At 45.9% G+C, this 13,397-nt stretch overlaps 1 protein-coding gene across 2 annotated transcripts in view; it reads left to right on the top strand.

The window, feature by feature from the left end:
* Nucleotides 1-5,804, top strand: part of GRAMD1C (GRAM domain containing 1C) — an 87,506-nt gene extending 81,702 nt beyond the window's left edge. For both annotated transcript variants that reach the window (XM_066599333.1, XM_066599334.1), the window contains 3 exons: nt 74-184; nt 1,495-1,597; nt 5,156-5,804. In XM_066599333.1, coding sequence (XP_066455430.1) covers nt 74-184; nt 1,495-1,597; nt 5,156-5,236 — 295 coding nt within the window. In that variant the 3' untranslated portion in view covers nt 5,237-5,804. The remainder of the gene's footprint in view (nt 1-73; nt 185-1,494; nt 1,598-5,155) is intronic.
* The last annotated feature ends 7,593 nt before the right edge of the window (nt 5,805-13,397 follow it).

Genomic DNA, 13,397 nt, shown 5'->3' on the forward strand with positions numbered 1-13,397 from the left:
TACTGACTTCCATGTATAATTCCAGTCCTGCTATGGATTATTGCTAACAAGTTGTCGTTTTTCCTCCCTGCAGTCTGATTTTGCTGGTCCTGCTCAACATCACACTATTCATCAAGCTATCGAGGATCGAGCAGGCCGCCCAATCCTTCTACCACATCCACATCCAGCAGGAGAGATCTGCCAGGTGAGTGAATACACGCAGTGTGACTTGACTGCAGGTGCCACCTATTGCCACTGAGGGCCAAACAATACCCCCAGACTGTGATCACACAATACTACTATACTGTTGCAGAACAAACAACTATACAAAGACCGACCCCCCCCCCCCCCCCTTCCTCCCATATAGTAGCAAATGCCAGCTCTAAACAAGTGTTTTGTAGATTGTGTAAGTGATTAGAGGACTGTTATACCAGTAATCACAGGTAACATCCTCTCTAACGGCAGTCATTCACTTTACCTTTTTGCTTATACAACTGGTCCAGGCCGCCATGACTATTTCTCCAAGTCAGAACTTGTCTGCAGAATTTGATACATACATCTTTGGCTCCACATTTCCAGCACCCTACCTACGTTATCCACACCTCTATATAATCCCCCTTTTTATAGTGCCTGAAATAGTAATGCCACCTGTGGTGCCCCACACAGTTGTAGTTTACCCATTTTTGTGCCCGCTGTGCTACTATATTGAACCTCACACAGTAAAATTGCCTTTCCTTAGTAATAATGCCTTTTTTATGCCTCCACTCAATGTCCCTTTTGTTCCTATTCATCAATAACTTTTTGCCCCCAGTCAGTAATAGTGGCCTCTTTTTAGAAGAAATGTCCCCTTTATATATAATAAAATTACAAAAACTGACTATACTCTCTCTTGCTTCTGTTCCCCTTCTGCTGAGGTCAGTGCCGTTTTGGTCGGGTCCTCCGCTGACTTCTGCAATCACATGGCAAACGCACATGATTGCTTCAGTCAGTCCTGTCCTCTGCATTGGTGAAGCCAGGGAATGTGTTTGTGGTATGATGCCGCAACCCAGAAGTCAGTGGGGAACCTGAATGAAACTGCAGACTCCGGTGACTGGAGAGTGATGAAGGCGAGTGTAGTCAGTTCATTTAATAAATACTCTTAATACAATTATAATCTGTTGTGGATGATCCTGCAGCCTGGGCTCCCTAGCGACCGGCTCCAAGACCCAACCGGCCCACTGATATTTCTTCCAGTCTGCCCCCGCAGACATCTATATGAATCCTCTCTTTAGCAGAGGGTGAGGCAGCTGGATGCCATTGGGAAGAGATTGCCCTGGTTTAGAATTCCAGGGTGGTGCAATGCCTGGAGAGATGCAATAAATTCTAAGCTTATGAGGCTGCCCACCACTGCACCTCATTATCTGTGGGAAGTGATATGGGGGGGCCTCACGGTACTGTCGCCGCTGCCAGTCCAGTACTGCATATGGCTTGTTTCACATGTTAGTGCTTTGCTCACTATTACCTGATGTTCTCCAGGTTACATCACAGTGCAACTCCCCAAGAAGAAGCCTCAAGTAAGAAAGTGTTGGGAGTAGGACTGAAAGGCGTATTGAAGGACTCCATCACTACATTAGAACAGGTATGAGTGGTGATTACTGGAAAGTCACAATATAAAACTGCTACTATTGTCAATGATTCCCTTGTACCTATAAATGCCGGAGTTGTAATGATCATTAGGGGTTATGGCCCAACTCTTCATGTGAATGTGCCTAAAATGCATGAGATTTACTACTCTTTTGACTTCAGAGAATAACATTCTTCAAAATATTTCATGGGGAGATGAGCGAGGGATTGTGTGGTCACAGCTACAGGGTTTGCTACAAGATAACAGAAGACATGGCTTGGATACAATGTAACAAGCCTTGATAATCAGGCATTCCCCCCCCCCCCCCCCCCCCCCACCATCTTTACATCTTTGTGTGTGTCTTTTGCTTTTTGGACGGGGGGACAACAGATATTCCACTTTTTATTTTAGTTTTTTCCCCCTTTTTATCTAATGTACAGCATGGCACTCCCATGTCTACCTTTTGACTAAGCGGTTATATTTTTATGGCAGCCTAGCTTAAGGCCCCATAGTGACTACCATAAAAATATGTAGGGCTGATCACTTAGGGGTTAAACCTCTAATGCAAGAAATGCATGCTGAAAAATTGGTCAGGAACGAAACACAAGGGAGTCTGTAAAAATGGAGTAAGTTAAGAATTTGTGCATTCAGCTTAATAAATTTGCTGAGCACGTTGGAGCCCTGTTTACACAGGATGATAGTCGGGAGCATAAGCGCCCACCAGTGATCCCACCGAATCACTCCTGTCCTTTAATACAAGAGTGATCATCACTAAGTGAATGGCCCTTCACAGATCTAGATTAAAACTAATAACTTTTATTATAAACCAATATTAAAAGTAGGGCCACATACAATACAAAACAAACAGGGACTAACAACATAAATCGTACTTAATTAACCCAGGTAGCTGGGTAGTGTGGGGGTATCGATTCCCTCCAGATTAGGACCAGGTAACCAGTCTGGTTTAGCCCCTTAGCGATATTGGGTGACTGGGTCGCTAGTCTAAAACAGCACGTCGCGCTTCGTGGAGTAGTCTAAAATGTCAGACCTCCAACTGGCGGTATATTCTATTAAGTTATATAGCTACTCGAATATTTCCATTCATGTTTCAACAATGGCAGCTATATGACTGTTAATGTAGCCGCTCATATATTTTTATGCGTGTTTCAACATTAGAGATTGTATAGCTGCTCGACGTGTTTCTCCGTCCCTGTCTAGGACGGTTCCTCAGGAGCAGGGCTAACGATCGCCCAGAAGTGTGCGTGATTGTCCCTATACATCCTGATCACAGTAGTTAAAGGGGTTGTTCCGCGCCGAAACGGGTTTGTTTTTTTTTTCAATAGCCCCCCCCCCCCCCCCCCCCGTTCGGCGCGAGACAAACCCGATGCAGGGGTTTAAAGAAAAAAACGGATAGTACTTACCTGAATCCCCGCGCTCCGGTGACTTCTTACTTACCTTGGGATCTTCACCCTCAGTGGACCGCAGGTCTTCTGTGCGGTCCATTGCCGATTCCAGCCTCCTGATTGGCTGGAATCGGCACGTGACGGGTTGGAGCTACGAGGAGCCGCTCTGCAGCACGAGCGGCCCCATTCAGAAGGGAGAAGACCGGACTGCGCAAGCGCGGCTAATCGGGCGATTAGACGCTGAAAATTAGACGGCACCATGGAGACGAGGACGCCAGCAACGGAGCAGGTAAGTGAATAACTTCTGTATGGCTCATAATTAATGCACAATGTACATTACAAAGTGCATTAATATGGCCATACAGAAGTGCTGAACCCCACTTTGTTTCGCGGGACAACCCCTTTAAGACTATTGTTGGTAGTCCTTTAAAAGATTGAACCCTGTCATTGGTTCAATCAATGTCCTCCTATAGACACTTTTTTTCCTGCCTTGACCCAGAGCCTAGATGTAATAGACCTATATAGAGGATGAGTTGGCACAGGGTCTAACTCCACCATATAGGTAGTTCTAAGTCCAAGTTTATTGGAGTCCAAACACCGAGCTGCCCTCAGACACAGGTCAGTGTGTTTGGTCTCTAAGCGGATCTCTCCTCCTATCCTCCACCTGAACTATACTTTCTCTAGCCATAGGGGCAACGCATTATTGATCCACAGTCTTCGTACTGGTGGGATCTTTTACAAGCGTATTGGGGTACCTGATCCATATCCGCAATAGGGATTTTTTTATGGATCAAGGGCTAAACCATTTTCTATAGATTTTCCTCCTCTTTATTTAAAGACAGGAGACTATCTGAGAGCTATTGTACTTGGGCCGCACTGTCCACCTAGAATAGTCTCTCGTCATGCATGGGCATTATACAGAACGCTTCGTATGGGGGAGTTATCTATTTTGACTCTCCCTCTGTGACTAGATACTGGGGTTATTAACCCCCGCCGATCCGCTTAGAGACCAAATACACTGACCTGTGTCTTAGGGCCGCTCGGTGTTTGGACTCCAATAAACTTGGACTTAGAACTACCTATATGGTGGAGTTAGACCCTGTGCCAACTCATCCTCTATATAGGTCTATTACATCTAGGCTCTGGGTCAAGGCAGGAAAAAAAGTGTCTATAGGAGGACATTGATTGAACCAACGACAAGGTTCAATCTTTTAAAGGACTACCAACAATAGTCTTAACTACTGTGATCAGGACGTATAGGGATAATCACGCACACTTCTGGGCGATCGTTAGCCCTGCTCCTGAGGAACCGTCCTAGACAGGGACGGAGAAACGCGTCGAGCAGCTATACAATCTCTAATGTTGCAACACGCATAAAAATATCCGAGCGGCTACATTAACAGTCATATAGCTGCCATTGTTGAAACATGAATGGAAATATTCGAGTAGCTATATAACTTAATATAATATACCGCCAGTTGGAGGTCTGACATTTTAGACTACTCCATGAAGCGTGACGTGCTGTTTTAGACTAGCGACCCAGTCACCCAATATCGCTAAGGGGCTAAACCAGACTGGTTACCTGGTCCTAATCTGGAGGGAATCGATACCCCCCACACTACCCAGCTACCTGGGTTAATTAAGTACGATTTATGTTGTTAGTCCATGTTTGTTCTGTATTGTATGTGGCCCTACCTTTAATATTGGTCTATAATAAAAGTTATTAGTTTTAATCTATATCTGTGAAGCGCGATTTTTCTACTATATAGATTTGAAATACTACTGTGATTCACTAAGTGAATGGAGACGGAGCGGGCCGGAGATCAATCTGGTCGCCCGCCCCAATTCACCATAAACGGGCAGTCCTTCCTAGACACACGACTGCCTGTTTACACGGCCCGATCATCGTTCAGTTTTGTTGCGTGCAGAAACAGAATGATGATTAAGCAAGCAAATTATCATTCGTCGTTGGAATCTTTTACACTGAATGATTATCGTTTTGGATAACTGCGACCTAGCAAGAATCTGAACAGTTATCGGCCTATGTAGATAGGCCCTTACACGGAGATGATGGCTGCAGATATGTAGACTTCTGGTGGGCATGGGGTCTGGTGGGGAGGTCTCTTCACAGCAGTACAGCTAATCTCCACCATCTTCCTTCAATCTTCAGCTCAAGAGCTCCCTCCTCGTCCTCCAAAGAAGCTTCGACCTCATCAACAAGTCCAAGGAAGAAGGGACTTCTGGGATATAGTGGTCTGGAATAAGACTGCTGGCAGGGGGCACTGATTGCTGGATATCCATCCTCTTCCTCTTGGAGACCCTTGAAATTAAACCCCAGCGAGGAACAATCTACAGTTTACAGCCTGTTGTCGTCTTGATTCTTCTACGAAGCTGCTAGATGTTGTTTTCGCGTCCTTGAAGGCATTGGCCAGAATCAGAATAACATGGCTTCTCCCTTCCAGAAATGGCGCCACACTTGTCCACAGGTTGTGTGGGGTATTGCAGCTCAGCCCCAGTCACTTCAATGCTGCAATATTAGACATCCAGGTGTGACGCTACTTCTGGAAGAGAAGACTTCTTTAAACTTTTATTTAAATTATTATTTTTTTTTGTACAATTTCTGACAATACAAAATCTCAGGTTTTAGTCTGAACGTTCATTTTATTACACTAGAAATGTCCTGACTGTCCTCCCTGCGATGATGGGGGAGGGTGTCGTTGTGTACGTTGTCGGTATACAACCTTTTTATCTGCCTGTATATAACATGTTGTACTTTACGTTTATTTAAATTAAAGGAGATTTTTTCTACACCAAGTAAAGATCTGAGTGAACCTATAGCTGATATCTCAGGACTAAAGTGCAGCACGATGTCTAACCTACTTAGGAGTCATTAATGTCCACTGTGGGAGATGAAAACTGCTAAAAGAAAAATGCTGTTTGTCCACAGCAACCAATCACAGCACTGCTTTCACTCTACCAGAGCAGATTACTAACTGAAAGCTGAGCTGTGATTGGTTGGAATGGGCAACTAAGACAGTTTTGCTTTTAGACCGTTTCCTAAATCTACCCCTACATCTCCCAGAATGCAAAACTGCAAAAAAGGTAAGGCTGCCAACACACGGGCGGTAACTGCTGACGATTTTTCCCTGTTGGAATTGCTGCAGAAATTCTGCATCGCTTACATTACAAGGCACGCGGAGGAGACTTCAGACACCTCCTTCACGCGGGACGGAAATTTCCCATGCCTAATCTGCAGCATCTTTTTGAAAAACTGCAGATTCTAAGGCCCTCTGTCCACGGGTGATGCGGTATCCAGTGGCGAAGCCTTGCCGTGGGAGCTGCCGCCCGGGAGCAGGAGCCGCAGACTAATCTCTGCCGGTGAGCCTAATCTAATAGATAGGCTGACTACGGAGAATCGGTGCAATTTGCAGCATGCTGCGAATTGCTGGCTGCGAGCGGAGAATCGCAATGATTCTCCGCTTGTGGACAGGGGGCCAGCGCTTTCCACAGTAGCGGAATCACGCCCGTGGACAGGCGGCCTAAGTCCCCGCAGTATGTCTATTAATGCTGCAGAACTCAAACCCTGAAATACTGGGGTTACAATTCCACAGCTTAATCTGCATCATGTAGGTGTGGATTTGCCCACTGTAGATTTCCAGCAGAATTGTTGCTGGTTTTCCGTTGAGGAATGCCCGCAGTGATTTTCGTCCCGTGTGAAGTTACCCTAAGGGATTCTTTCTACAAGCATATTCCAAGTCTGTGTGCTGTCTGTGTGTCCAACACAGCACATGGACCAATAGTTAGTGCAGTGCTTGATGAACCAATCACAGCCATTGCATTGAATGGCTGTGATTGGTTCTACAAGCTCTGCAATGACTGGCTGAGCTGCGGTGCTCAAGAACCAGTCAGAGCCAGCGCTTCCTGGAGGTGGGATTTTTTTTAACCCCTTCACCAGGAAGCGTTGACTGAAGACTGCACAAGTATGCCGGAGCTTCAGAAGTGCAGCAGAGTGAACAGCGCCTGTTAGGTAATTTTTTTAAAATGTAGCCAGGGTTTATTTTCAGGGATTATATTTCAAGCCCTTACACATACACACACCAAAAGATCAAGCGCTACAAAGTCATGGTATTCCACAGTTGTGATTTTATTTTATTTTTTTTACCCTTGCGGTGATATCTGTCGCTCGTATGACTCCCACCGTTAGCAAGAGGCTGGCTACACGTCATCTGCTGCCCTCACTCAGCCAGGGCAGTGCATGATGTTTTTCAGGACTTGCTTCAAGTCCCCTCCAATATACATATGAGACAGTAGGCCTTGTGTATTAAAACTGTCTTAAAAACAAAACTGTCCTTGTCCGTCCAGAGCTGCGCTCATTATTCTGCTACACTTCTTATTTTGCAGTCGCATCCAGAGCTGCATTCAATATTCTTCTTAGGCTGGATTCAGACGAGCATATTTGCGCTGAAAAACTTGACGTAGAAAATGAAACATGCTGATTTCAATGCATTTTGATCACGTGCATATTTGGCGTGTGCAATGAGGTCACGCGAAAAATACGCAGCATTCTCTTTCTGTGCAAGAGAACATTTTGAGCTCATTAAACTGTTTCATGAATATGAACCCCTGAGCAATTTTTTTTTTTTTCTTTGCAGCAAATTATGCCAAAATTTTGGCACAATTTTTGACGGAAACTAAGCCTAATAGGTGGCTTAAACTTAGAGAACAGAGTCTTAAAATGTGACACATTTATCATTCAGTGATTAATCTGACGCAGCTTAAAACGGTCTACTCTAAGTTTGCACTATCTAACTTTTAGACTGTTTTAGTAAATAAGCCCCCGTATGTATATGTGGGTCCCCCAAGCCTTGTCAATTGCAACAAATTACAACACAGCTTTTTTTTTTTTTTTTTCCAGAGCAGTATGGAAGCTGAGTGCTGGTTGCTGTGGGCATCAAGACCGTGCTGCATGTTAGTCTTGATAAGGCCTCTTTCACCCAGTAGACACGATATCACAGCGATAGCGCATTGGTGGTCTGTGCGATATTGCGGCATTTTCTTGTGGCGATTTTGTTGCCATAAAGTTGCACAACTTTGTAGTGCTCTGTTTCTTGAAATCTAAGCCCTACCCCTAAAAATAAGCCCTAGGTGCATAAGAAAAACCAGATACATCACCTAACAGCTTCTGCTCAATCCGCCGCATCTTCTGTGCAGGTCCCTGGCACGTGCTTGTAGTTTTCTCTCAGCTCTTCTTGGTCAGGGGTTCAAATTTCCCACTTCCAGGGAGCGCTGGCTGTGATCAGCTGAGCCGCGGTGCTCGAAAACCAATCGGAGCCAGCGCTTATTGAGCCAATCGCAGCCATTCACAGCCCACAGGGGTGATTTTAGTGCAGTATAGGCGCGCAAAAAGATTGCGGCTATACTCCAAGAAAAATTCATGTGAACGGGCCATTTTTTACACGCAGAAGCCCAGAGCTTCAGACACATAAAAATTGCCCATTCACCAAAACGTGTTGCTTAAAAACTCCCTGCTCTGGTGTTTACCCAAGGGATATCTCTATAGTGCATAGAGAGAGGGCAGGGCTATAGGGCTTCTCCCAGGAAAACCCCCATAGCAAGTTGAAAAATCACTTGGGGGACCCAATGCTGGTGAAAGAGGTGGAGGGAGTCCCGTACTGCCCCTCGCTGCTGGGGAATTGCCCAGCAGTGAGGTTTGAGGAATTCTTCGCTGCTTACAGTGGGACATTTAAAACTTGCTGCTCAGAAACATATTTTAAGTGCCCCACTGTAGGGGTTTTTATTCATGCAAGACTTATGTGCAGCATCCGAGGATGAGGCCCCAGCCTAGGAGACAGCAGGGGTAGAGTAGTTTACTTGTCACTCGTGACGCCACCGTTCCTTCCTCCGCTATGATCTCTCCGGAGAATAATTAAACTGGACAGTAACCCAGTCAGTGCTGCAAAGGTGCAAAACACATCCTATTCATACACCTAGACAGTGGAAAAATACTGAAACACAAGACTACATAGACCATCCAGAAACTTCCAGAACACATGTGCACATCAATTTCTGTACACTACAGCTCCACCCTACTTAAGAAAAAGCTGACCCGCGCCGACTCTTTAAAGTGTAACATATATTCCAGAGAGAAAATTCCTGAGTGTACTACCTGTTAACACTTTGAGGGTCACCACGCAACATGGAGTGTGCAAGGCGGAACCTTAAACACAGTCTCCTCCCTTTTGGTAACTATACAAAGCTTAACCCATCTAAGTGTACTTTTTACTACTTGAGACGTCACTTTCTATATGTAGTGTAATTCTATGACCGGATGCAAGGATTATTGGTATGGTCATACCGTTTTAAGAAAAGTTGCTAGTGCAACCTAGATTCTGTCCAGTCTAACATAAGCTATGGGGCACTTACATAACTCTTCTCCCCAAAGACAAAAGTGAGAGCTTACATCACTGCAACCACATATAAGATAGAAATGGTGATTGGCAGGCTAGAAAAATAAAGGTAAGTGGAGTGACCGTCACTTCCCAGAGATCTTGTTCCGGGTGGTAACCTGAGGTGTATACCCCTAGCAGAATTTGACTGAAAAGAAAATTTTAACAAGGCTGTTTTTTTCCTGGGACAGATGCAATCACAGACTGAGGGCTTATTCACACGAGCATATATCGACTGCCGTTTTCACGGCCGGGCGCTATACGCTACCATATGAGCTCTCTTCCCTTTCCCTCCCCCTCGCCGTCTCACTTCCTCTCTCCTCTTTTCTGGCTGCTGCAATGGGAGGGGGTCGAGTAGAGCTAAGCTCCGACCTCTCCCATTGCTGGCTACAGACGGGGTAAGGAGGGGAGCTCTACCCTGTCCCCTCCCATTGCAAACAGTCGGTTGTGGGGGAAGAGAAAGACAGCTCAGCTGGTAGTGTATATCGGCCGGTCGTGAAAATGGTGGCCAATGTACACTTGTGTGAATAAGCCCTGACGCTGGAGAGCCTGGTAATTAGTAGGGTAGCGTCTAGAGTGGATGACACACATACTTCAAAGTACTTTAAGCAGGCATACACATTCCTAAGCGCAATCAAAATGTTTTTACTTCAGTAATAGGCATATAAAATAACTTTACGATAACGCAAAGAACAAAGTCCAGAAATGTGCAAAGAAATTCTCACAACCACTGGAGTCTCTTTCAAATAAATTTAGCAAAATACAGTTCTAACATCAAAAGGCGCTCTCTGTACAGGAGTCTCTTAACACCATGAAGTCAGACAGTGATTAGCAGTGGGTTCTGAACCGCAAATATATACCTGCTTCCAGTTAAACAAGGTCCACTCAGGGCTCCTACCTTTGGACCACTTAGCTGGGATGACATACGGTGGAGGCAGTATGGTGGGATTGGTCGGAGGCTGTCTGACCGGTCTGCGACGTGGCCGCCGTGAACTCTCCAAGGCCTAGGACAAAGCCTGTATGGTGGTGGGGTATTTGGAACCATCGGAGGTGGCCTTGCTGGAGAATGGGCAGACTCTTGCTCAAACGTGAATTAAAAATTCTTTTCACCATAGACTTTCATAAACGGCAACAAGCCTTTGACTTCCTGGTTAAGGTAGTGAATTAAGATGCATGGCGGGTAACGACTCTACACCATGCCTTCCAGAGCCCAATATCATTGCAACCTCCTCGGTTTAATATCCGGTGAGGAGCAAAGAGGGCTAGGTAAATGCGCCCATTTACCAGAGTCCAGGGTAGTTTCTCTAGCCTGTTCTCCGACGGAGGTGAAGGCCTGCTGTTTTGTAGCGCAGCGCATCATAGGAGACCATGGTATCTCCTCCTGTGCTTCTGTAACTCTGTAAAGACATGTTTGTAGCTCCACTCGCCGAAGTCGATGACTCCTCTAAGCGATCTCCTGCTGCAGACTGTTGCGCTGCCTTTTTTTTTTTCCTCCAGCCATGGCAGGAAATTTGTGACGGGAACTTTTTGCGGGCTCTGCAGCTGTTGGTGAAGAAGGCTGAGTGCCATTTAGTAACTCCACTCCTTTAGTTTCTTGAACAGTTAGAACATGTAGGTCAGGCAATATTACAGGGTCCTGTAACTCTACAAGTCCTTGCCTCAGGGCATAGCAAATCCTGGTAACATACATATCAGGTGTAGAAAAAGAATCCCCTTGACTCTGCATTACTTTTTCTTCTCCGCAGGAACACAGTCTTGTCCTCCTGGTAACACTTCAGCAAGCTCAGCGGACAGGAAATTTATAGGTTTAGACACTTCAGATACAGGCATAGAAATTTTTCTCTGTTCCGAGAAGATAATGGCAGAGGTGTCTTCACTCCAGCCAAGTGTGGACAGGCACAGAAGGAACTTATCCTGTTCGTGGCACCAAGATATAGCTCCTCCATGCAGCATCTGAGGAGCGGGGATAGAGTAGTGCACTTGTCACTCGTGACACCACCATTCCTTCCTCTGTGGTGATCTCTCCGGAGAATAAATAAGAGTCCACACACTGGGTAGAATTCAAAAGGCCAAACCCGGGAGCGGTTGGTAAAGCCATGTACTGAGAAACTTGAATAAACCATTTACAACAGTCCTCTTTACATCCACTGGCAAAATAGTGAGGGTTCAGGACACGTGAAGCGACGGAGGAAAAAGAGGAGAAACAGGGTGACTTACACAGGCCTAGTTAAAGGGGTTGTCCCGCACCGAAACAGGTTTTTTTTTTTTTTCAATAGCCCCCCGTTCGGCGTGAGACAAACCCGATGCAGGGATAAAAAAAAAACAAAACGGGTAGTACTTACCCGAATCCCTGCGCTCCGGTGACTTCTTACTTACCTTGTGAAGATGGCCGCCGGGATCTTCACCCTCGGTGGACCGCAGGTCTTCTGTGCGGTCCATTGCCAATTCCAGTCTCCTGATTGGCTGGAATCGGCACACGTGACGGGGCGGAGCTACGAGGAGCCGCTCTCTGGCACGAGCGGCCCCATTCAGAAGGGAGAAGACCGGACTGCGCAAACGCGTCTAATCGGGCGATTAGACGCTGAAGATTAGACGGCACCATGGAGACGGGGACGCCAGCAACGGAACAGGTAAGTGAATAACTTCTGTATGGCTCATAATTAATGCACAATGTACATTACAAAGTGCATTAATATGGCCATACAGAAGTGTATAACCCCATTTTGTTTCACGGGACAACCCCTTTAACTGTGATTCCCTGGCCCCGGACACCGACTCTTGAGAAACTCCCCCAACACTCTACCAGGCCCCTCTCACGGATCTTTGCAACCTTTTCACCTCACACCGCATGGCGGGCAAACTTCACTTGTACTCCACAGAAGATGGGGAAGTAAAAGAAAGAGTTCGCGGAATTAATGGGATATTCGCTCAGCCTCTTCCATCTTTTCTTGTACTCAGGTTAAAGGTATCTGAGTATAGGCCAGGCTCTCTTTCTCTCTCCAAGGAAACAGCCAAAAACCAAAGAAAAAGACCTCTCTCACACACCTTGCACCCACATATATATAACAAGGTCAAATGACATACAAATGGATACTTTCCCAGACATAACCCATTCAGTACTGCAAAGGTGCAATACACATTATATTCATACCCATAGAAGAGAGTGGAAAAACACAGAAACACGAGACTACATAGACCATCCAGAACACACGTGCACATCAACGTCTGCATATGTGTCTCGTAACACAAAAATCTTGTGCGATTTTAGAGCCCATGTGATGGCAGCCTAAGCTGTTTTAACACGGTTGATTTTCGTGCGTGATTTCTGTGCGCTGCGCATGCACATCCGTGATCCTCAGGGGGCCTTCTACAGTATTCTTGTGGAATGAGTCGTATATTATTAATAGCAGAATTACAGCAATATCACATTTATATAGCTTTTATTATATTTTACAATGAAAACACTTTTGACGTCAGAGAGGGATGGATGGGGTGATTGTATGTGACAGCTGGCACACGGCTGGGGGTCCGCTCCTTTGTACTGTACACGCAGTAACTGCTTCCCACCTACACCGTACATATGCAGCACTGAGTGGGGGTGTTAACAACTTCATGTGCCATTACCTCTGTGGAAGCCGTGAACGGCAACCTTTGTTGCTTGCACCTGTAATCAGGGGGCTCCCAGAAATAGGGGTGACACATACCTGTCCAGAAGGGCCAGCAAGTCTTCCAGGTGTCACAACCTGACTAAACAGTCACCTGCCACTCCTAGCTGTAGCTTTACATAATGTTCCAACACCAGGATGCTTCTGCTGAGGCTGGGGTCTTTATATATATAGGGCAGGGGTGTCAGACTCACTTTCACCGAGGGCCAAATCAACCTTATGATTCCCGATTGTAACTGTATAGTAAGGGCTCCTTCACAGGGGCGTATATGTGCGGCGTGTTACGCTGCCTCTACTCACC

The sequence above is a fragment of the Eleutherodactylus coqui genome, chromosome 4 (genome assembly GCF_035609145.1).
Source record: "Eleutherodactylus coqui strain aEleCoq1 chromosome 4, aEleCoq1.hap1, whole genome shotgun sequence".
Taxonomy (NCBI): Eukaryota; Metazoa; Chordata; class Amphibia; order Anura; family Eleutherodactylidae; genus Eleutherodactylus; species Eleutherodactylus coqui.